The sequence below is a fragment of the Dermacentor andersoni genome, chromosome 3 (assembly GCF_023375885.2).
Source record: "Dermacentor andersoni chromosome 3, qqDerAnde1_hic_scaffold, whole genome shotgun sequence".
NCBI lineage: Eukaryota > Metazoa > Arthropoda > Arachnida > Ixodida > Ixodidae > Dermacentor > Dermacentor andersoni.
Window position 1 is genome coordinate 190794830 of NC_092816.1, and position 25410 is coordinate 190820239.

General features: G+C 47.1%; 1 protein-coding gene across 1 annotated transcript; it reads left to right on the top strand.

Moving 5' to 3' along the window:
• The first annotated feature begins 16943 nt into the window (after positions 1–16943).
• LOC126530621 (putative nuclease HARBI1) lies at positions 16944–18842 on the top strand. The gene is made up of 3 exons (XM_072286880.1): positions 16944–17528; positions 18205–18419; positions 18489–18842. The coding sequence occupies exons 1-3, from the start codon at positions 16944–16946 to the stop codon at positions 18568–18570; spliced, it is 882 nt and encodes a 293-aa protein (XP_072142981.1). The 3' UTR covers positions 18571–18842.
• Positions 18843–25410: the final 6568 nt, after the last annotated feature.

Here is a 25410-nt window from a genome sequence, read left to right on the forward strand (position 1 = left end):
GAACCCGCGCACAATAAACACACTAACACGAAAGCAAGATACGCAGGACAGGGGTGTAAGCTGCGCCACACGAGCAGATTTGATTCTTTCCATCTGACACTGTTGCAACGGGCACTGAAACATCGCACACTGCACATGTGTCCCTCGGAGATCGCGTCAACTATGTCTGAGGCTATACAGTTATTGTTAACGACAGCAGGAAGTTATTTAAAATGAAGTGACGGCGCAGGTAGCACGGGGAGGAGCGAAATGCGTAATTCACGGGTTTTAAGAGAGGTAACCGAAGTGCAAATCATTTGAATAACGTCACAGCAACGGCTTTCTATAGGGGTAACATTTTCAGATCTCGAAGGCCATGCTTTTGCTGGCTGCAGATAGCAGAAGCGATTCAAATTGAAAATGCGTTATAGAATTTCTATCTATGCCAAGCTATAGCTTACAATATAGACTTATCTGTGGTTCTGTTTGTCTTGCAAGAGCTATGTGCAATTAGGCAGCCGCACAAATCCTTAGATGACGCTGGCCGAGGCATTGGCTGGCCCCAAGCGGCCTGTTGGTGGCGCCACCCTCCGCTCCGTTTTCAATCCAATCCAATCAGTCTGTCGCTCTGTTTACCAGTCGGTCGGGCGTGTGAGCTGCAGCGATGTGCTTGTTTGATCGCGTGTTTTTGTGTTTGCTCTAACGAAATGGGACTCAGTTCGCCTGCGCATAAGTGCCACAGACAGCTTGCGTCTCGCTGCAAACACGCCGTATGCGTTGCGCGCCAGCCAAATGTGGACCAACGATGTTCATGCAGTGGAGTGCGCTCCCTTTGTCTCTGGTCGTCGTGGAAATTTGGGTGGACGTCGCAAAGAAATAATGCGTATTGTTAGCGTGCCACAGCTCGTCCACTGTGTACCGGCGTGTATGCTGGGACTAACATCGAAGCACCGGCAACTTGGAGGGCGCTTTCCACCGCGCCGTGCCATTCAAAAGGTGAGTATCCGTGCTTGCTAACTACACACGTGTTCTGCGTGCTTCTCGTGTGGGCATAGGGTGCCATGCCAACGTAGGATGATGATGATGATATGTGGTGTTTAATGGCGCAAGGGCCAGGTGTGGCCAAAGAGCGCCATGACAAGTGGTGATGTTGACGATGTATTATGGAGATGTGACTTGGCTGTAAAGTGGCCTAAAATTAGTTGCTGTAAAGTGCGTAAAATCTACGTGATATAAAATTATGGCGATGACTAATGACGAATACTATGAGCATTAAAATCCATCCTAAAAGAATGACATAGAATTGAAAATATACGAGATGGTAAAAATAGCTGGAGCACTGTTGCCTCGCCGGAGCCCTTGAAACACAAGGGCCTAGAGGCACGTGCTATACGAAAGAGCTATCACAGCGGTATCCTCTGAAGAGAGGACCCGCTATGAACATGTGGGGCTAATAACATGCAGGACAACATCTTTCAGGAAATTTAGGACTGCGTTGGTATCAAATAGCGGTTCTGGGCCGAGTAACATTACGGGATGTAGGGGGATGTGCTGCCGGTATGCTAGGGAAAAATGTTTCCTTCTTTCAGATTCGGCTGCCCGACACTCCAGCAGGACGTGGAGGACGGTCAGCCTCTCCCCGCATCTACCGCAAGTTGGAGGATCATTTTCAGTGAGTAGAAAGTTATGCGTGCCAAATGTGTGTCCTATTCTAAGGCGACAGAATAGGACATTTGTTCGCCGTGATTTTGTTATGAGGGGCCAAGAACCTAACTGTGGTTTTATCACGTGCAGTTTGTTATTTACTTCTGCGTCCCACATACGTTGCCAGTGATTTCGCAGTTTCCTTCTTAGAAAAGGCTTGAGGTCTGTGACAGGGACCGAAGCAGCAGGATTAACTGTATGCAAGGAAATTGATGTGGCCATCTGGTCTGCTAGAACGTTACCCTCGATGCCCCTATGTCCAGGCACCCAGCATACAATGACATGCTGGTTAGACATATACGCTCTACAGAGAATGGAATAGAGCTCAGTTATTACGGGGTTTCTGTGTTTACAGTGTGACTTCAAGGCTTTTACGACACTTAGGGAGTCTGTAAATAAAATTGTCTTTTGAATATTTGATTTTCTGATATGTTTCACAGCCGACAATAGTGCATGGGCCTCAGCCGTAAATATACTTGTTTCAGGGTGCAGTACACCGGATTCCGAGAAGGACGGACCAATGGCTGCGTAGGACACCCCGGCATGCGACTTAGAGGCGTCTGTGTAAAACTCTGTGCACGAGTACTTGTACTGGAGCTCCAAGAAATGCATTTTGGTATGTGTCTCTGGCGCATGTTTAGTGACCTCTACAAAGGATGTGTCACACTCTATCAGCTGCCACTCCCAGGGCGGTACTAGCTTAGCTGGAGGCATTAGGCGTTGTTCGAGAACTGGGACATCCATTTCCGTGCTAAGTTCTCTTGCACGCAGTGAAAAAGGAAGTCTCATAGAGGGTCTGTTATGAAAAAGTGTTTCACACGTTAAGTCGTTAGCGATTGTGAAACACGGATGTTCCTTATTAGAGCGAACCTTGAGAAAATACGTTAAGCTGATGTTTGTTCTCTGAAGATGGAGTGGCCACTCATCTGACTCTACATATAGGCTTTCAACAGGGCTTGTCCTAAATGCGCCAGTGGCCAGACGGATACCCAGATGGTGAACGGGGTCTAACATCTTAAGTGCGCTCGGTGCGGCAGAGTGATATACTACGGCACCATAATCTAACCGTGATCGAACTAGGCTCTTGTAAATATTCAATAAACACTGTCTGTCGCTACCCCACGTTGTGTGGGATAGGATTTTAAGTAAGTTCATTGTTCTAAGACATTTTTCTTTAAGATGCTTTATGTGAGGTATGAAAGTGAGCCTGGAGTCAAGAATAACACCAAGGAATTTGTGCTCTTTGTTGACAGGGATTTGTTGTCCGCCCAGTTCTACACAAGGATCTGGGACCAGGCCTCTCTTTCTTGTGAAGAGAACACAAGAACTTTTGTGGGGGTTGACCTTAAATCCGTTTTCGTCTGCCCACTTGGAAACCTTGTTCAAGCCCTGCTGTACCTGTCTTTCGCATACTGTGAGATTGCAGGATTTGAAGCCTATTTGTATATCGTCTACGTATACGGAATAAAAAATGGCAGGTGGTAGTGAAGCACGTAGCGTGTTCATCTTAACGATAAAGAGAGTGCAGCTGAGCACGCCTCCCTGGGGTACACCAGTTTCCTGCGTAAAGGGACGTGACAGTGCATTGCCGACTTTTACTCGGAAGGTACGATTTGACAAATAGCTTTCAATTGTGTTCAGCATATTTCCACGGATGCCAATTTCCGACAGGTCTCGCAAGATACCGTAGCGCCATGCCGTGTCATATGCCTTCTCCATATCGAGGAATATCGATAGGAAAGACTGTTTATGTATAAAGGCATCGCGGATATTTCCTTCTATGCGCACAAGATGATCGGTCGTCGACCGCCCTTCTCGGAATCCACACTGATAAGGATCGAGCATATTGTTGACCTCGAGGAAATGTATTAGTCTGCGATTTATCATTTTTTCAAAAAGCTTACACAGACAATTAGTTAGAGCTATCGGACGGTAACTTGCCGCCAAGGAGGGGTCTTTTCCGTGCTTCAGAACAGGGACTACAATCGCTTCTTTCCATGTGGATGGGAGGTATCCGGAAGCCCAAATAGTGTTGAATAGTGTAAGTAGTGTAACTTGTGTGTCAGTATGTAGGTTTCTGATCATGTAATACATGACTCTGTCAGGTCCCGGTGCAGTGCTTTTGCATGTGTTCAAGGCAGCTTTCAACTCGGCAATACTAAAAGGCCGGTTATACGGTTCATTCTGCCTGGATTTTCGTATGATTGGCTTACGTTCTATTATTTCTTTATGTTTAAGAAAAGACTGGGAATAATTGATTGAGCTCGACACACGCTCAAAGTGCTCGCCAAGTGAATCTGCCTGGTCTTGCAGAGTTTCGCCTTGTGTGTTTACCAAAGGGAGGGAGTATGTTTGTCGCCCTCTTATCCTACTAACCCTGTTCCAGACTTTCGCCTCATCTGTGTACGAGTTGATGCCCGATAAAAAGTTCTGCCAGCTTTCTCTTCTAGCCTGTCGGCGGGTTCGCCTGCCTTCGGATTTTACTTTTTTAAAGTTGATAAGATTTTCTGCGGTGGGAGAAGCGCGTAGCAAACCCCACGCTTTGTTCTGTTTTTTACGTGCGATCCTACAATCGTCGGTCCACCACGGGACGCGCCGTTTGCACGAGAGGCCATTTACTTGTGATATGCATTTAGATGCGGCATCTATTATAAAGGCTGTAAAATACTCCACAGCTGCATCAATTTCTAACGAGGAGATGTCATGCCATGAGATACCAGTAAGAGTTCGAAATTTGTCCCAATCAGCAGTCTCAATCTTCCACCGAGGTGCCTGTGGTGGATATTCGTTTTCTTGAGGTGTTCGTATTAGTATGGGGAAGTGATCGCTTCCATAAGGGTTCTTTGTAACTTCCCATTCGAGTTCGGGCAGAATAGAAGGAGAGACTATGCTGAGATCGATTGAAGAAAAGGTTCTGTTTGCTAGAGAGTAATATGTGGCTTCCTTCTTATTCAGAAGGCACGCACCACAAGAAAAAAGGAACTGTTCAACAAGACGACCTCGCGCATCTATACGAGAGTCGCCCCACAGGGAGCTGTGCGCATTGAAGTCGCCAAGAACAACATAGGGTTCTGGCAGTTCATCTATAAAGGACTGAAATTCATGTTTAGTTAATTTGTAATGTGGGGGTATATAAAGCGAGCAAATAGTGATGAGTTTGTTTAGCAGAACAACTCGCACCGCCACTGCTTCAAGGGGCGTTCGAAGCTGTAAAGGTTGACATGCTATACTTTTATGTGTGAGAATCGCAACACCACCCGATGATGCGATGGCATCATCGCGATCTTTACGAAACGTAACATACGTACGGAGAAAGTTTGCGTGTCTGGATTTTAAATGTGTTTCCTGTAAACACAGCACTTTTGGATTATGTTTGTGGATGAGTTCTTGCAAATCATCAAAGTTTGTAAGGAGACCTCTAATGTTCCATTGAATGATTTGTGTATCCATATTTAAAATAAATTGGTGCTGTGTTTACGGAAACGGACGGGATGCCTTAGATTACAGAACCCTTTCGAGGCCCTGTAATAGGGGTTTTGTTCTTTCTGGAGCGTTCGAGGGAGCCTCGCCGCTCCTTAGGCGCTTGGTGCGCCTTGAGGATGGGTGTAGTGTCCATTGCCTCTTGTGAGGCGCCGGACACGTGCTCTTGCGAGCGAGATGTTTCCCGAGAGAGTCCCGCCTTGGAGGGCAAGACCCCTGCGCCCACCAGCCCGGAGGTCGATGGGGCTCCCTGAGGGATCTGGCTGCGCCGGCTGTTGCCAGCGCTGGAAGGGGCCGGGGAGGTTGGGGCAGCCTCGGCTGCGCCCACCTTCGGGGTCGATGGCCCCGTTTGCTGTGTTGGCGTAGCAGCGTTAGCTGCAGCCGCCGAGGGGGCGGATGGCGTCACTGCCGCCTCACTGGGTGTGGGTCGGACAGCCGCCGGAGACCGTTGTGGCGCTGCCCCCTGACGCGCCACATCGGCAAAGGTGTGCTTTGGCAGGAAGGATACCCGCCTGCGTGCCTCTTTGAAACTTATGTTTTCTTTTACTTTAATTGTAACTATTTCCTTTTCTTTCTTCCACGATGGGCACGACCGCGAGTATGCAGCGTGCTCCCCTTCACAGTTTACACAATGGAGAGAGTTTTCACAAGTTTCAGAGGTGTGCTCATGAGCACTGCATTTCGCGCAGGTTTGGCGGCCTCGACATCTCTGTGAACTGTGACCGAAACGCTGGCATTTGAAGCAACGCAGGGGATTTGGAACATATGGGCGAACACGGAGCTTGATATAGCCGGCCTCGATGGACTCGGGCAGAACACTTGTGCCAAAAGTAAGTATCAGGTGTTTGGTCTGAATTTCCTTATTATCACGCCTCATCTTAATTCGCCTAACGTTGATGACGTTCTGCTCGCTGAAGCCCTCCAAGAGCTCAGCCTCAGTCAGCTCCAAGAGATCATCATCAGACACTACGCCACGGGTGGTATTCATTGTACGATGAGGAGTTACGGTTACTTTGGCGTCACCAAATGAAACTAGATTGGGTAGCTTTTCATACTGTTTCTGGTTGCGGAGTTCCAAGAGGAGATCGCCGCTTGCCATCCTGGATGCTTTATAACCTGTACCAAAAACTTGGGTAAGAGACTTGGACACGAGGAATGGTGAGATTGTTCGCACGGGTTTGTCTGGTGTTTCGGAGTGCACTACATGGAAACGAGGAAAAGTTTCTTTTTGACGGGCAAAAAATTCGAAGACATCGTCGGTGCGCCCCCTCTTGAGGGAGCGATCAGGTAAGGGGGGGAAAGAAGAAGCCATAAGAGATTGTAATTTCGGCAGTAACGCCAGCCACCCACCGTGGAGTCCTACAAGGGGACGTTGCAGGACCTGTGAAAACACGGTCTGCAAACGCCAGCTGTACATTACCACTATAACCAAATATGATATAACCTAGGCTGGCTATTCACACAAGGTTAACCCTTGCTGCCTGGAAAAATTGGAAGTAAGCGGAAGCTAGGAGAAGACAGGAAAGATGAAAAGTGAGAGAAAGACGAAGACTAGAGGAAGAGAGAGACAGGAAAAGGCAACTACCGATTTCCCCCGGGTGGGTCAGTCCGGGGGTGCCGTCTACGTGAAGCAGAGGCCAAAGAGGTGTGTTGCCTCCGCCGGGGGGCCTTAAAGGTCCAAACACCCAGCATCGGCTCAACCCCCAGGATCCCCCTTTCCCCGGACACGGCTAAGCCGCGCACGGTTACACGCGGGAGGGTCCAACCCTCGTGTGCTCGGGTACGTGGTGTCGCAACACACCAAACGCCTGCTGACGCAGACGCCCCTGCGGGGTGCCAACGTAGGACACAGAACTCCCACGACAACAGTGAAACCTATGCCGATGCTTCCTGGGTGTCAGAGTTTAGTTGCGCGAATTTATCTCCATAATGCGGAATTTGAAAATCTTGATAAGCGTTTTCTCCTGATGAGAACGATTGCGTTCGGAAATAATCGTGTTCATCATGCGCGCTTGTGCGTGAGCTTCCGCTTTTCTGCTGAAGTCAACTGATAACGACTCATCTGCCTCTTGACAGATTCTCACTGCAACGACGTTTCCTCGCTTATAAATGATTCGAGGTTGTAGATAATCTCTGCTTACAAGGTTTTCGGTTTACGAGCAGTATTGGGGGAAAAAAGTTAAGCAATCACAGCGTGCTACTGGTACAGGTTTGTTTTGAAGGGGTGTTGCCATAACTTTGACGTAACTACACATTACAAGGGACAGTTACTTAAAGTCATGAAAGAAACTCTAGAATTGTTATGTAAACACATGTTCATGTAATGCGCTGCTGCTGCTGCGTGTGAAATTTTGCTTTGTTGAAGGGGTACGTGTTATCGTGACATTCATCAGTGACTTCCACGTGCTCTGTGCCACCCTGCTACAGTGCAGGCATTCTTTTGGTGGCTGTTTTTACATGCGCCTTGCATGTGTTCACAATGTGGTAGTCTTATTGTGCCAGAGCTATAAGTTAACACGGAACTCTCTTTGTAGTGGGGAAGCCGTGACCCACGACAGTGTCCACATAACCCGTGGCCATGGCTGCAGCAGCACGGCGTGTCATCTGGACGGACATGTAAGGTATGCTTCTAGTGTACGTGTTCACAAAAGTAGGATCTCAGTATCATTAGTGGATAAGTGTGTTAACAGATGTTAACGACAGCAGGAAGTTATTTAAAATTAAGTGACGGCGCGGGTAGCACGGGGAGGAGCGAAATGCGTAATTCACGGGTTTTAAGAGAGGTAACCAAAGTGCAAATCGTTCGAATAACGTCACGCTGGACATATTACTTAATGAATCTTGCTAAATAGGCTAAATATATATGTAACTTTATTCCACTTGCTGCTTATTTGTGTTTGTAGACATTATGCACACATTATCTTGTTCTGTTAAAACTAGACATCGCATATGTCCTGCCGTTTAGTATTTTCTCGCATCAATCGCTTGGCTGCAAGTCCATTTTATTTTTGCCTATTACACAGTATGTTTCTTTATTTTGGTTCTATTCGTTTAGAACTGTTTCCTATGCTGTAGCATATATTTCCCTATTTTCATTTTGCTTATGATACACACATGTGCTGCTTTTGTCCGTGTAAGAATTCGAAGTCTAGTGTGCCATACATGTCACCCGTCTAAGCACGCATTGTGCATACCATTGTTTTAACATTGATATTTACAATTATGTATGTCTTGTTCTCAGAATAACTGCCACTGGCAAATACACATTTGATGAACTCGAATTTCTTGAAATGCAATAGGAAGGCCAGTATTCATTGTGCTGCAGTTAAGTAGTGAGGTATTTTCTGGTAAGCTTGCTATTTTTTCTATCACTTTCTTCATGATCTTTTCCTTGCAAGCTGCCCCTATTCATGCTGGTAGGCATTGTAGCAGTTGTGTCTCTACTGCAGCAATGTCACAGCTAGTTTGCACACACTACAGGATGCCAACAGATACCCATCACTGTTTTTGTGCATTTCTGAGAATCAGCCGTGTCCACTCGGCGAAACTTGTAGTGTCCATTTGAATTTGCCAATCAGTTCATGTAACTTTTCAGGACAAGACCATAGAACATGACCTTGGCTAACAACTGACTGTTTAAGTTGATGGAAGGATTAATAAAATAGCACTGTATGTGCGCTTGTGTTGTGGACCAGTTAATTTGGGAGGGATGGCAGAAGTTGTAATACAAAGGCATAAAATCATTATAAGCGATGTTTGCATAAAAAAGAATTAAGTAAATAGGGACATACTAATTTCTATCCCTTGTAATCTACAAAGGACGCCTTTCTTCATGCATTGATAATGGGGGCTGGCTCACACTTATTGTTATTTATGTGGTGTGCCTGAATGATTTCTCTTGCTAATTTTCAGCCATGGGTGAAAACAGATACATAATCCTAATCCGGCCTGAAGCCCCATTGCGGATATGTGTGGCCAAGTCGGACGAGCATACTGGTCTTTTGAGTGAAATATAGTGATCTCATAGGTACACTTCAGGCACCAGCCAGTCGGCGCTATGTACATTTGATCACATGTGAAAGGAATACAGTACAGTGACTCTGACACGTACTGGACAAATTTGGTGCTACCTTTAACCAAGGAAGCCTCGCTTGCCTCCTTGCATTTCTCAATTCAATATTGAACTGTTGTGCATATGCTGCCTAATTTATTTTTGCTTGAAATATATGTGCATTACAGTCCACAAGTGAATTGACAAAGGCACCCAGGCATTGGACGCTTGCCTAATGATACCCAAAATTTGTCTCGTATCTGTCAGGGTAATATAGGCTATTCTTTTGATCACGTGCAAATTTGGTCCAATGTACATCGAGCATTCTAACTAGCCGGTGCCTCAGGATGCTCCTAGGAGAGCACCATAACTCACTCAAAGCACCAGTGTGCTCGTCCCATTTGAGCATGCATTGACACGACAAGCTGTGCACTGGATTTAGATTATCTGTTTTGTTCACCTATGGCAACCGATTGATGCAACAAAATCAGTGAGGAATACCACATCCAAAAATGGGACATGTGTCAGTCAAGGCTCATTATGGTTGCATGACAGAGGAATACTCTCTAATGACGTGGGATACCAACCACCATGCTTATTTATTAAATCATTTTTTTGCAAGCTTATTTATCATGCTTCTACGCATTTGTTTTTGAACTTGTGCGCTCCCTTTGGAAGCAGCGCTCGGGTGTAAACAATGAAAAACCCCAGACGTGGTGTGGTGTATTTCTTGAATGGGATATATGCCATCATACAGGAGGCGAACACATGCATGACATAGTAGGCTTGGAATGTATGAGAACTGTGCGGGTAGCTGATGCAAACATTCTATAACGACTGGCACTTGGTTGTCTCGGGGATGCATTGGGTTGCCCGTACACAAGCACTGCTATGCTCATTTCCATGGCAAATAATTAATTAGATTTTCTAATTCACGCTAGTGATCCAGACACTGTCATTTGTCATGTGGAAATCGATATAGCTGAAGTAGTTCACAACATATACACATGCCAGGGCTGATCCACGTTGTACCTTTCTACAGCCAAGATGTGCGACCAGCTGTGACTATTAATGCAATTTCTGCAAGACCGCACACGTCAGCGAACTCCCCGCAATTTCCTTCTTTCCTTCCCTCCTCTCTCTCTCCCTGTTACCTTTGTTTCCCCATTCCCCCGGTGTAGGGTAGCCAACCGGACGTTATTCTGGTTAACCTCCCTGCCTTCTACTTATCTCTTTTTTTCCTCCCTTGCTTCCTACAGCCAAGAGCAATTTGCGCTTACTGTAGTTACTGCTGCACCTAAAGGCCACACAGTGGTTCCTGAACAACTTTGTGTGAACCGACACCACATAAATGTTTCGCAGGACTAGCTATAACATCTCCAGATAGTTCTGCAGCAAGTAATACAGCGTGTATTTCTGTGGTCGATTGCCAATTTTTGTTAATTTTCTGTCCTTTCTACCATGCAGGGTACATGTGCACTCACTTCAAGACGACGACCCTCCACCTCAAGAACAGCCTCTCCTCAATGATAAGTAGCGAGATTAAATGAAAGGTAAATATCACATCCGTAACCAGACTGATATTGTGTTTTCCTTTCATTTAACCTCCTTCTACATTTAAGGAAGCATTGATATGCCCAATAAAAGTTTTTGTTAAATTTCTCTCATTGAGTAATGTCTAACATGCAGCATATGTACGGGTCCATGTACATGTCAAAAGTGCTTCATCTTTGCTGGACATACATACATGCATACAGGCTGCATGTATCAAGCACCAAAGACAGTCACGTACAGGTAACATCATTAAATAAGGTCTGACTGCTATTGGGACACATGAGAAAATATTACCACACGTGGTTGCCAATTTTGTTGTAGGAGTGCTATGAGCACCAGCAGTGTAATTTATAAGCTCATTAGAGATTCATTAGGAAGACATGAGAAAGTCACAAGAAAACTGCTTTGGAGCGCACATTAGGAAAACATTTCATGCTCGCAAGAAAAACACTCATCAAGAATTCAACAGAAAGACGGTGGCCAATATGTTTAAGAATGACATTAGGAATACATAGAAAATTCCAAAGACTTTCACCAGAAAGTGTAATGTCTGTGTATCAAAACTCATGAGACTCATGTGAAACTCGGTTAAAGAATAAAAGACAAAAAAAACACTATGCAATACCCCACCCAAATTTCCTTATCCCCTATTTCTGTTTACCGCAGCAAGCACATGCTTCTTCTACCGTCTTATATCTCGCTTTATAGGTGCGTGTTCTAAGGCATCTCGATCTCGCTTCGACAAGCTTCCCTTTGAGTTATCGTAAATTGTTTCTTTCCTGATTTCGTTTTTTCCTCTTAAGTAGTTACATATGGCAGGTTTCTTTTCCACTGCCGCCACCCATGAGGTTATTTCAGCCTCTCTGACTTTCCGCTTGACCTTCTTTGTTGCTGTGCTGTGCCTATGCGGCCCTACAGGCCGCATAGGCAGCGCCGGTGTTGAGAGCGCCGCATATGGGGCAAAATTCAACTAGCGGGTGGTACGCCTCTCCCATCTCTCATTCGCACCGCCTTGATTGCCTATTTCACAGCGCGTGTTTGGGCACGTTTCGTACCACGCGCAGTGTGTGCCTACGTGTGTGCGTGGACGTTTTATTCGAAGGGCGATGTACAGTCTGTTTCACACTTAGGGGGGAAAACTCGCAGCGCGTTGCATCGCGATGCAGCGAGCGCTTGAGTCAGGCGGCTGCAGCAGCTCGCGCAGGCGGAGGTACTCGAGAGGCGGGTTTTGAACGGCGTCGTCTGCTACGACCGCATGGTTGGGAAATGTTCTACTGTCATTTGCAGGGCGCCGATCTCATCGTTACTGCGTGAAATGAGCCTGTATTCTTTACTAAGCGTTGTGCGACGCCCACTGTTATGAATGGCCGGCCCTGGTGGCAACGTGCCAGCTATTTCAGCCCGCTGCACGTGCTTCGACCGACCCACGGTGGCGGCGCCCTTCAGAGAACGAGCGAGGACAGCGCTAACCAACCGTGAACTCCCTTTGGAGAACTGCGGACTACGTCCGCTCTGGAATTTAGAGGCGCCGGCTGGGGTCGGGCGTGGCCACCTGACTACGGGGACGACAAACAATGGATACCACGACGACTGCGCTGCAAAGGTCGTCGGCCCTCGGAGAGAGCACCGAAACCTGTGCGGCATGTGTGTAAAACTCCTACCCCCTTCTCTCAAAGGCGACCACGAGGACTTTCTACGATGACGTTGAACGATGACGTCGAACGGAGTGGTTATAAGCGGCTGTTGTCGGCTGCTAGGGTCGTGCTCGTCCTCGTGCTCGGTGCTCGTCAATGTACTCGTGAGCTGTGTGCTCGTTTGCTGTATGCTTAGTCTTGTGGGCTCCATTTGGGAGTCACGCTACTGTGTAAATGTATCCCATGTTCAAATGTAAATACTGCAAATAAACCCTGTTCACCTAGTTCCTCCAGAGTTCCTCTCTACGACCTTCAACTCCTTGAAATGGTGGCAGCGGCGAGATCGTTTCCGAATCTTACACCACTGATACGCCTCGAAGCTAAGTTCATCGCTGAAAGGTGCAGGGCAGTCATAGACGACGTACTGATTTTATACATTACTGGAAGGCGACTACATAATCTAACACGATAAGCCGCCGATCCACACTGCTTATGTTGTGCAAGAACAGCTGGAAGAGCGCGCCGTCACTCTCTTGGAGCGGCGGCCTCAATCCCCGGGCGTCAACATCATTTAGGATGTCTGGGGCTCGTTGAAAGTATCGCTGGCGCACCATCCCCTCTAGCAGTCGCCCGAGGATAGGCTTCGATCCACCATCGTAAGTGACAGACGTGCTGCGAATGAACACATCACTGACCAAGTCACTCTTCACTTCGCTGCCTTGCAGGATAAGCGCTGTCATCGCTGCCGCTAGGGACATGACGAGATACTGACCTTCGGACCGTGACTTGTCCAACTACGCGCCGACAGGCAGGGTCTGTATGGTGCAGTGAATGATTTTCGAGAAAAATCACTTCCAGCTCATTGTCTCGACCTAAAACATTCCTTTCATCGTATCCGCTTGTTTCATCGTGTTCGAACCCCATAGTTATCATTGTTGAGTGCCTTGTTTTCCTTTCGAGTCAGATAAAGACTGAGCAAGCTGCGCGCACACGTTGGTGCGTCTTGTCGCTGCTTATTACGGTAGCACGCACAGTGAAAAAGTGGGCGTGCACGCGCTCAGTACCCCGGCCTTTCGAAAGAACAAACGAAGCGTGCTGTCATAAGAAGTTTGTGGAACTCCATTATCGCCAATGAAGGCTGAGTTTGGCGTCGCACTAGGTTTAGTAAAAATATCGGCTCAGTTCCCGCAGTAACGATAAAATCGGTGCACTGCCCCTGACGGTAGCACGCTTCCCGACAATGCGTCCAGCGCCCGCCGCCGTAGCAGACGACGCAGATCACGACTCCGCCCCTTGAGGGTCTGCGCCTGATCGAGCTGCTGCTGCTGCCGCACGACTCCATTGCTTGCCGCATCGCGATGGAAACGTTCCCAGTTCTCCACTAAGTGTGAAACAGACTGTACACGCTTCTATTTGCTTTTAAGAAGATTGGTACGCTTGACAATTATTTTTATGGCTGCAATGCGGCGAAAGGGCAGCGTCTGCTTAGCCATGTAAGTGACGCTGAGCAGGTAATTGTAAACGACATCGTAAGTGCCGCCGGAAAAATCGTCGGCACATACGATGCGTGTTCGCTAAAGTCATTTTTGCAGTTTCTTACAAGGTGTTTGCTACAAATCCGTGTTGTCTCTGATGGCGACAACGGACTTGCATCGACACTGTGTGGAAATAAAATATATCGCTGCATAGCACAAGTACGACATGCGCACACAACTTTAACTAGTACGTCCCCTACAATATAGAATAGAGGCAGCAATGTAAATAGCTTGGCCATTTTTTAACAGTGCTCAAGAGACGGAAGTTGAAAGTATAAGTAATCATTTCTGCTTCGGCAATGCCGGCGTGACCAAGACGCGGGCGTGTATCGTCCAGTCCCTCGATCGATCGGTGCAGTGGTGATGCAGGAAGGAACTCCGGTCATGCTCAGTGCATTGTGCACATATTCAGTTTCACGGAGCGCGTGAACTTCGGCCACTGCTAGCGCATACAACAGAGCAGAGTGGTTTCCATTCTTGGGCAGCGCACACACAAACGAAACACGATGAAAGAAGACATGACAAGCTCTGGTCGAGCAACTGAAAATTTTTATATGAATAAAACGATTCTATACCAAGTAATTAAGTTCATGTGGGGTACATATAAAAACCGTCATACACTCAGGAGTCATCAATGAACGAGCTCGCTTCGTTTGCTAGTTGCTTACTTCGTTCGGCGCACCGCAGTAATCTACGTCTGTCGTCTGCCTTTTTTTTTGTACCATTTTCTTGTAAATCGGCAGAATTTCACTGGTGGCATCAACCCTTTCGTGTTTAGACTCCTGTCGTGACAGTCAACAACACAATGATAATTTCCGGTCATCCGAAGAGGTGCCATCGCAAACAAGAGAAGTTTCGCGCGCAGCGCGAGCTGATCGCGGGCGCGATCGTGAAGGGAAGCGGCGGCGGAAACCTACACCCGTTGGAGGTGAAATCGTCCCGCCAGGGGAGAAACGAGCGCTGGTGTCTAGGATGAACTAAACCCCCTTGATAATTTGAAAGTAGCGTCACTCTTTGAATTCTGCCGCCGCCGCGTGACCTCCTCGCCTCCTCCTCGCCCCTTGCGCGTTCCCCCGCGGCAACCAGTTTTGCCCCGTTTTTCTGCACGATGATTGGTCTCCCTGCCGTTGCCCTTGGAAACGCGCGGATCTTGAGTTTTGCTTGTGTTTTTTTTTTTTTGTTCGCGCCATTTTCCTCCTGAGCACGGCTGGCTCGGTGCTTTAGCTCGGCGTAGCGAACGTTGTACGCTGTGTTTCTGGTCTATGTGCTAGCGATATGCCGGGCTGTTTCGCACATACCTGCAGCAAGAATCCTGAAGATGGTTATGCCGTTTTTATGATACCACAACGAAAGCGTGACGGCTTGCGTAGGAAGCAGTGGCTGCATGACATTGGCCGAAAGAACTTTGTTCCGACAAAGAACAGCGTTGTTTTGCGAGCTGAGGAGTCTGTCTTATAGCTCGTAGCAAAGATTCCTGTAATGCTGTATTTTTTTTTTCATTCTTCCGGTCTGCTCACCAGCGTTTTTGTTGCGGTTGTCCTCAGTTTGCTGAATATTCTGGGAAGGCTCCATCACTTCGCACGTCGCTAACTGTTGTTATTCAGTCGGAAGTGCAGTATTATTGATTCTGCTTTGCGGCCTAAAAAAATTAATGGCTAGTATACCCGTAGTATTGCTGGTGATGAGCGTTAACTAGTCAAATTGAGTTTAAGCTTTAAGGCGAAAGCCTTTAGATCTTTGTTTCGAGGCCGCGTTGTAAACTGAAAGTATCACGTGACCCAAGAAAGGCCAGAGGGGACCCAAAGCATGTCCACCCCTGTATAAGAGAATGATTACCCAAGTTAATTAATAAATCATTAGTGGTTGACATAAGGTGGATTACGGACGATTAAGGTTGATTAGAGAGTATTAAAGAAGATTACGGTGGATTAGAGTGGATAATGAAAGATTAAGATGCATGACTAAAGATTAAGGTGCGTGGAGGAGGATTAATAATAATAATAATATTTGGGGTTTTACGTGCCAAAACCACTTTCTGATTATGAGGCACGCCGTAGTGGAGGACTCCGGAAATTTTGACCACCTGGGGTTCTTTAACGTGCACCTAAATCTAAGCACACGGGTGTTTTCGCATTTCGCCCCCATCGAAATGCGGCCGCCGTGGCCGGGATTCGATCCCGCGACCTCGTGCTCAGCAGCCCAACACCATAGCCACTGAGCAACCACGGCGGGTGGAGGAGGATTAAGGCGGATTATGGTGGATTAAGGTGAAGTGCTGGTGAAAGGGTATTAAGACCGATTAGGGTGCAAGATCGAGGATTAGGGAGGATTAAGGTGGATAAAGGAAGATTAAGGTCAATTAATGTGGATTAAGGACCATGGAGCTGCATTCGGTTTTATAGAGGCGGATTAGGGTGTATTAAGGTATATTGGGACGTTAAGCAGGATTAAGTGGAATTAAGGTGCATGAATGAGGATTAAGGTGTATGCGGGATGATTAAGGCGGATATGATGGATTAGGGTTGATAAAGGAGGTTTAAGACCGCATAGGGTAGGCTGAGGTGCATTGGGGGCGATGTAGGTTGATTTGGTTGTATTAAGGTGGATTGGGAGTATTAAGGTGGATGAAGCATTAAGGTGGATTAGGGCGGACTAAGGTGAATCGGGGCTCATTGAGTATTAAGACCGATTAGTCTACCATAATCCCCCTAATGCACATTCATCGACCTCAATCCTCCTTCATTCACTTTAATCCACCATATTCCACGAAAGTCCTCCTTAATGCACCCTAATCCACCTTCATCGACCTTAATCTACTCTAACCGCCGTATTCACAAACCAACCTCACCCTTATCTTTAGTGTTCTTTACCTTTTCGGCTCCTTAACGCGTTTCAAGAACAGACCTTGCCCTCAGCGGCCCCCTTAAGCCCAACTTAAGTTCGCGACGGGGGAGCCTCCTTAAGGTAGCATCTGAGGTGCCTTAACGGGTCCTTATCCATTTCAACATGGCGGCGCGCTACGACGACAGCTTCAGCGAGTTCATCGATTTTGTGAACCGTGCGGAAGAAATCGAGGACCACCAAGCCTACAGCTTTGTGCTGCCATTGCAGCGGAACCTTAGGGATCGCCAGAATCCCATGGAGGTGTTCAATGATCAGGAGTTTTTAGCGAGATACCGTTTCTCCAAGGCAGCTGTGCTCGAGCTGCTGTCCATGTTGCCGCTGCATCAGAACACGGACGGACGTGGTTGCCCTGTGCCGCCGCTGTTGCAACTGCTCGTGACACTTCGTTTTGACGGCGCGGGAACTTTTCAGGTTGTGTCAGGAGACCTGGTTAACGTGTCGCAGCCAACTGTTTCCCGTGTTGTCACGCGGGTGTCTACAATGATTGCCGGAACATTGTTCCCTGCGCTTGTCAAGTTCCCCGACACGGAGAAAATGCATGAAGTCATGCACCAGTTTTATAAGAAGGCGAAATTTCCCAGGGTAACTGGTTGCATTGATTGCACCCACGTGCGGATCAAAAGTCCAGGCGGAAACGACGCCGAAGTATTCAGAAACAGGAAGGGATATTTCTCATTCAATGTGCAGGTAAGTGAAATACGCGCTCTTTTATGCGGCAGACAGAGGCACTTCTTCAAATATCTTAGTTTTTAGAAGTCCTTACAGCATGGTCTTGTCTGGTTTTTAGCCCAATTCAGGTTGAGTGAACAGGGCAAAAAGAAAAAAAAAAACAAGAGGCCAAGACGAGAATGTCTCTCTCATTTTTTTCTATTTACTCACCCAGAGTTGCGCAAGAAACGTGTCTCTGTCGCTTTTTTTCCCGTTTACACAACCAGACTTGCACTAAAAATTCTTCCAGACAGAAGTACGGCCAATACAGTAATGCGCTGCCGTTGCTAACGCTTGTCAAGGCTGCATTTCCTCTATGGTAGTGGTTACCGTTGTTGTGCTTTTTAACCTACGTCGGCCTCCCATTACAATGGTAATAAACGCAGCAGGGAATAAACAAAAATGTGCGTGACTTCGCGAGTGTATCAGGTTGCGAGCTCCATAAAGCTAAATATCTGCTTCACTCAATTTTCTCCAACAGAAATTTATAGTATTCCATTAATGTTAAAATAGATTTTTTTAGGACGCACTTGATCGCTATTGTAACAAGGACATTGCTGGTACTCTTCATATAAACTTGAAAAATTATCTGCAGGTAATAAAGAGCAGTTGCAAAAAAATCAACTTCATTCTTTTTTCTTTGGCGTGTTTGCAGGCTATCACAGGACCTCAACTTGAATTCTTTGATTTGGTTGCAAGCTGGCCGGGCTCAGCCCACGACAGCAGAATTTTTGACAACAGCAGTGCAAGAGCTCGATGTGAAGAGGGGACTATACCTGGCGTACTCCTTGGAGACATGGGGTATGCTTGCCGACCATACCTCATGACACCAATAAAAAATCCTGGAAGCACAGACAGCCCAGAGTACAGGTGTGTATGACTGCATGATCACAGTAACATAGAGCAATACACGAAAATATGCAACATCTTTTTATTCAGGTATAACAAGTCTCAAATCCGGACACGGAACACCGTCGAAAGGGCTTTCGGCATCTGGAAAAATTCACATGCCTTGATATGAAATTACAAATAGAAACGAAAACATCTGCCATTGTCGTAACGGCGTGTGCAGCTCTGCACAACTTTGGCCGGAACCGTCAAAGTGATGAACTGCCTCCTGACCCATGCAACAGTCAGCAACCCTCCCCAGCTTCACAAGCTCAAGGACCACAGCCCGTTGACTCAGCGAGTGGCTTCAGAACACGAGCACGTCTTATTCAGCAATATTTTTCCTAAGCTGTTCCAGAGCAAAACACAATGCATATTCAAAATAAAAGAGTTTGTCCCATTTTATTCACTGCCTTTTTTCACTGCAGCTATTTTCAGCTGGAGAAGCTGGAGCTTCGCTTTCCTGGTCGCACACTCCATCTCGTGTAGCTGCTTCGGTTGCTTCATGTGAAGCGCATGTTCCGCACGCATTAGTTTCATCTTTAGTACATGCTCCCGCTTCTTCCGCTTGCTGTCCTCTTCAACACCTTGAATGCGGGCACTGAGCTCTTCTTGAAGGGCTGCCCTTTTCGTTGCAAACATTCTGCTTTGTACAACAGAAATCGAGCCTCGCGGGGTAGCCTCTGACGGTGCAGCCGGTAATGGGGAAGGCAGTTGCGGGGCAACTGGCTGCGGGTCGACTGGTCCTGCTGACATCTCAGCTGTGACTGCTCAATTTTGTGTGTCCTGGCTGCTGTCATCAACAGGACTTGCCGGCGAATCCCACTGATATATGTTATCTGCGAAGACATTTGCAACTGTTAGCTTTGAACACAACTTATGATAACAATATGCATGAAGACTCACTGTGTGAACACAAATTTTGCTTCCACTTATCCGAGTGAGCAACTACAAGCACTTGCGACACTATACCTTGTGTACTATACAATATCAAGGACTGGGCCGAATTAATGAATATGTATGTGCTTCATGAAATGCAATAAATTAATAATGTTACAGCCCATATAGCTTAGCTGGCTTTTTCTCCTTTTGGATTTTTACTCGCACAATAGCAATCAGTGGAAGCAGTTCACTGTCTACCCCTGTTGAAATCTTTAAAGCACACAGCAGGAATGGGGGCATACTCCTGGGGTTTCTTAAAAGCTGGCTCTTTTGCTAGCTATGTGATAGGCAAGGTTGGCTGGTAGCTTTGATACTGCTTTGCGCAGGGCACTGCTGCTAACAACAGTGCACCCATTTGTTGACTCGAATGCAGTGCCTCGATGTATGAAGCCCTGCAACTAGTCACAGCTCTGTTTTCTTCGGGGACTTGCACAGTGCAGAGCAAGTAGCACATGCACTATACTAGTGGCAGACTTATGTGCATTTCAAGTACAAACCTCGTGATTTTCACTGCACTAATGAACAGAAGCTACCAGCAGAGAGCAATCATTGTCAACACGTCAAATGTTTGGACAGTGCTCATACAAGTGTTGTGAGCCACTTGTTTGGCTAAATGTAAACAATAAATGTGCAAGCAGTGAATGTTTACAGGGCCTCCTCTCTGGATGAGAGATTTTGGTGCAACTCCTTTGCTCATCTGTGCTCGCCCAGTACGATCAACCACTTGCTTCCAAGAAAGCTGCCTTCGCAATTCGCATACCATCGGGCGGTTCCAGCGACTCCACTTGCATCGGTTGAAGCAGCGAGACGACACTCGGGGTGACTTGCGATCCAACAGTAAAGACGTGCCGCCCACGGTCACTGTCGAACGGGTTGTGCACCCGCGTCGACATATGCGATGCGGCAGCTCCAACTCGCTCCAACTCGTCGGTCAGTTGGCTCGCTGGCGTGCTGCCACCTCCTGAAAAGACACCACGACGTTGCTTATGCGCCAATCATTTCTGAATTACCTGCACACGGCTAGCGTCGTGCTAAGCGTGAACATGCTTTAATCATTACTTTTGCGATATTTGCGTGAATGGCAGTGGACTTGTCGCCGTCTACGGGCACCAGCTAATTTGGCGACGGCCAGTGTGGACTCGAGCTCGCGTTTATGTAAACACGCGCTTGGTACACGCCGTTAAGCCACGGCCACGCGAGAACTCTACAAAATTGCGTGCTTGCGTTCGAGAGCGCGACATCTACAACAACAAAAAAAAAGAAATTAAAAGTCTCGAAGCAAGGTGCGAACAATCACATGCCATATTTCACCGAAGCAACTTATTCTGGCACGGCGACGGAGCTGACGCGGCTAAGCCGCTTTAGGCATACATCAAGGGGCCTCACTATCAGCAAAATGTAGCTTTACTTAAGCAAAAGTAGCGAGTAGCGAAAACGGAACAGAGAGAACACGAGCAGCTCACCTGTCGTAAACACTTCCTTCATGTCGTCGGCCTTCCCTTTCCTCCACTTTTCTTTTAAATTATCCCAACATTTGCGCAGTTGCGGTTCGGTGCGAAATCGAACATTGGGACGGCAGTTGTATTCGTCCGTGATCTTATTCCACGTTTTCTTTTTCTTGTCCAAGGACACCCCGTCCGTCCGTTTGTTTTCGACGAGGTCCTTGTACTTGCTTACCAGATCGATGAGCACGCTTCGCTCCTCCTCGCTAAAATTCTTTTTTTCCCCTCCATTACAATTTTTCTTCTTAAGAAATTATTATTACACAAAAGTAGACAACAGCAGAAAAAAAACACCAAAAGAAAAAGTCCAAACAATAAAAAGCACCGACCCGCTTCGCGAAGTAAACACACACAAAAAAGGGACAACGTGAAAAGCAGCAAGCATGCTTAAGCATGTTGTTGTGACGGCACGCCGGCAACGCAGCATAGTGGCCAGCCGAAAACAAAGTTGAGTCAACAACGGGTAAACTTTCTGTCTAAAGTTGGCGGTGCTTGCTTGTAGGAGTGCTGGGGCTCAGTTTTATTAGTATTTTATTGCAGGAATAAATTTTACGTATATGCACAGAAGATTAAAGCGTAAAAATGTGCATAGCCTCGCTCCCATGTCACACACTTATTCAGATAAGGGCGCATTTCGGAAGGTGGCCTTAAAATGTCCTAAGGTGGGTCTTTGAAGGGCGCCTTAACCTTTCCTCACACTTTAACTTAAGTTCTCCTTACGAAAGGCCACCTTTACGAGTAAGGAAAGGAGCGTTTGTGAATACTGCGGTAACCCTCCTTAATGCACTTTAATCCTCCTTAATCAACCGTAATGCTTCCTCATTAACTTTTATCCACCCTAGCCCACCATAATCCTCCTTAATGCAACTTAATCCATCTTAATCTACCCTTATCCTTCTCCATGCACTTTAATCCACCATAATTCACTATTATCGTCCTCAATGCACATCAACGCACATTCACCACCCTAATTAACCTCATCGACCTTAATCCAACCTAGTCCTTTATGCCCCTTAATCCATCTTCATTCACCCTAATGCACCTTAATTGACTTTAATCCACCTTAATCCTCCTTAATACACCCGAATTCATCTTAATCCAATCACTAATCAATCATCACTTTGCTAATCATTAATCATCTCTTATACGCGGCTGCACATGCTTTGGTTCGCTTCCCGCCTTCCTTCGGTCACGTGATATTTTCTGTAGCTCACAACGGGACCTTGAAACAGAGGTCTAAGGCTTTCGCTTAATAAGCCACACACAAAGGGATGTGTCACAAGCAATACTAGATCAGACGCACGAAGTAAAGCATCTGATTATGTGGCAGAAAAATTGTCTGGAGTATAGAACTCGCCTCAAAGCTCCCTTTACATCGGTATACCCCGTTCATACGGCTTCAAGAAAAAAAAAACCTCCTCATAAACATTGGCTCCAGCATTATCGATGCTGTTATTAGCATTTCTCAAAATTTTCAACCCCACTGGCACGCGCAACTGGCCCAAAATAACACGCCTCCATAGAATCCTGCGGCCCGTCCGCGGGAGCCCAGGTGGAAAAGCGCGCCGTGCGCAGCCGGCGGGCGAGGAGAATCGAGGAGGAAAGCGCCCTGAGGAGGAGAGTGTCGCTTCTTTCAAATTATCAAGGGGCTTTAGGATGAAACTTGGCGAGCGGACGTCTATTGCGGCGCAAGCGCAATCAGCGAAAGAGGCGGAGTTATCTGCGCGTCGTCTGTTACGGTTCCTCCCACTTCGCCACACGCGCTCTGGTAGCAAAGGCCATGGGGCTCGAAACGGAGACCATCTAAGCTTCATTTGCAGCCGGGGTCTGGGCTTCGTGTTTACTATATAGTAAATTTCGATCATAGATTTATAAATATGCCGTGCTTGTCGTGTGATTTTTTTTTTACTTCCTTAGCATGCGAATTCTGAAATCGACCCTCGGTGACAAAAGGGAACTTTTAGAAGTAAAAGGCACAGTTGAAATTTTAGGTGTACAGCATGCGTGCGCGCTTTGATAACTGATTTGGAATACTGCCATTTGACGCACCATTGCTGACTGGTTTGTGTACTCAAAAAGCGCGCGCGCAATCTAGGTTTCGCCGCTCGCGGCGAAGTGGGGGAACCGAAGCAGACGACGCGCAGCTAACTACGCCTCTGACACTGATTGCGCTTGCGCCGCAATGCTTTGCGCGACGCCTGTCTTGGCGCTCCGCGCAGCGCGTCCACCCGCTCCGTGTTACCTCTAACAGTGGACGCGCCTGTACAATGATTTAGAGCAAGCCAGAACGGCACTTGAAAGAATGATGCATCCTGTCCCTTTCGTTTGCTTCTCAGTGGCTGCGCGCCTGCTCTCTTCAATATTGTGCATTATTGGGCAAGTTCCAACATGTTGAAGTAGCTGAGGCCGAGTGCATATATTAGTTTTAAAATAGGGGCCCCTATAGTTTGGGGCCCCAAAGAGCTTTGCGGGTGTTAGCATTGGGGCACGCAGGAGTAAAGACCTTTAGAATAGTGCTTTGCGTTTGCGGATAGCGTCTTGCGCTGACAGTGCCACTAGGGCCTCAAAGAAAAGCTATTAGAAAGAAATAAATAAAATATACCATTTTATGATAGGAATAGTAATTTTGACTTGCGTGCATTCGCGTTTAATCACAATATAGAGGAGATTCTGTAAACAGCAAACAATTAGTTGCGCTTAGTTTTGAGCAAAGCAACTTTACGTGCCTTCACGAGCCAAGATTATACCTCTAAGGCCTACGAGCCATAAGATCTACAATCAAATTCGGAATCGGCGCCGTCAAATGAATCAATCTTCGTAACACTCGCTAGCTGAGAGAAAGCGATAACCGCAGTCACTTCTCCTAGCTTGCGAACTTCACGCGTTACCACGAATAGAACCCAGTTTGATGCTAGGTTAGAGCAAATGGTTAGAGAAGTCGCTTCGATGAGTTCCGCCATGTTTGCTGGCGCAAAGCTTTTGGGGCCGCTATTTGGGCTCCCGCTAAATCGGTGAAATAGCGTTGCCAACGCAAAACCCAAACCAGTGCCTCCTTTACTAGATGCCTGCCGCGTCGCTAGTCTTCCCATTGGAGCGGAGGTTCTCGTAGTTCAGGGTAGTCGCGCAGAGACGGCGCTCACAGCCGACCCACTTCCTGTTGCGGAGGAAGTGACGATTACTAGGCTGCCGCATGCTCGACCAATGGCTTGACGAAAGACCGCGGGTCCTGCCTCTGAGATCGCAACAGGCGCCGCTAAAATCTCGGAGGCAAGGCTACGTGATTTAGGTTTGCAGCGGCCACCGCAGCTAGCGCTCGCAGCCGACCCGGGTTCACCCGGGTGGAGAAGAGCAAAGAGGAGAGGGGCAGGAACCAGCTTCTCGGCTCACGCGGCAGGCATCATATAGTAAGGAGGCATTGCCCAAACGCAGTTTGCGTTTCGCGCATGCGCAGTGGCTTCGACGCAATTTCTTTGGGGCTCCAATAGATTTGGGGCCCCTATTCTAAAACTCTCTAATGAAGGCAAAGCATAGGTCCGACCGCACAGTCACCATCCTGTCCAGTATCAGTTTATTCTTTGTCTTTGTTTGCAGATAGCCTCACTTTCTCTTTAGCCTACCCTAATGCACAGCATGTTTTCTTTACGAAACCTTGTAAGAGGTTTAAGTTTGCCGCATAACTTGTGACATAACAGGGGTTCAGCATGCAGTGTTCCTGAAGACAGGCGATGCTTCTGTGATGGATTTAGTTAAGAGCATAGCAACACAGTCTGCACAAAGCCCACCAGAATGATCTGGTGAAGGCAATATTTGTAGAGGTTCCTACAGTTACCTTCAGAGAAAAGTGTTGCTGTGTGCAGTGCTGTTGTATGCCAGGAATGGGCATCACCACCTTTTTCGAGGGGCCAAGACACTCGGAAAATACTGTTTGTGGCCAGTGTTGTCAGTTTCAATGGTATAAACTATACCAAAACATTGCTATGCTAATGGTCTTCTTGTTATAGTAATATTGTATCAGAAATAAACCCAATTTAAAGCTAATTAAAAGCTATGTACTCACAGTAGGGTGCATAATTATATAAAATGTGCACAGAACTGCCAGCCTATCGGGGGATTATGAGCAAACATTTTCGATATGTATATTGTCACGCGCTAAGGCAAGAATAAGCAGCAGTATCAGCAGCCAGACACGAAAATGTCAGACACAAGGAGGACGGTTCACCAGCTGGCGCAAGATCCTTGACTTCGTCGTCTTCAATCACCGTTTTTGCTGGGCACGCAACGCTGGCTCAAAACACCAGGTGGCATTATTCCCCCTCCCAATGGAGCATCGACTCGATGCTCAAACACAAAACGTACATGGAAACTAGACAAATTAGGTAAAACAAAAAAAAAAGGGGGGGGGGGGACGCGCTAGCACACATACGGAAATGCACAGGGAAAAATGGGTTCTGTGGTCGGGAACAAAAAAAAAAAAAGAACGCTTCAAAGTTCTTTGGAGGAAGACGCGACGACAGCGAAAAAAAAAACCA

Excerpts from the sequence above, each read along its gene's own strand:
- LOC126530621 (XM_072286880.1), top strand. The coding sequence starts at position 16,944 with ATGGCGGCGCGCTACGACGACAGCTTCAGCGAGTTCATCGATTTTGTG. Across the intron at positions 17,529-18,204 it reads ATTTCTCATTCAATGTGCAG|GCTATCACAGGACCTCAACT; the intron begins GTAAGTGAAATA and ends GCGTGTTTGCAG. Across the intron at positions 18,420-18,488 it reads ACAGACAGCCCAGAGTACAG|GTATAACAAGTCTCAAATCC; the intron begins GTGTGTATGACT and ends CTTTTTATTCAG.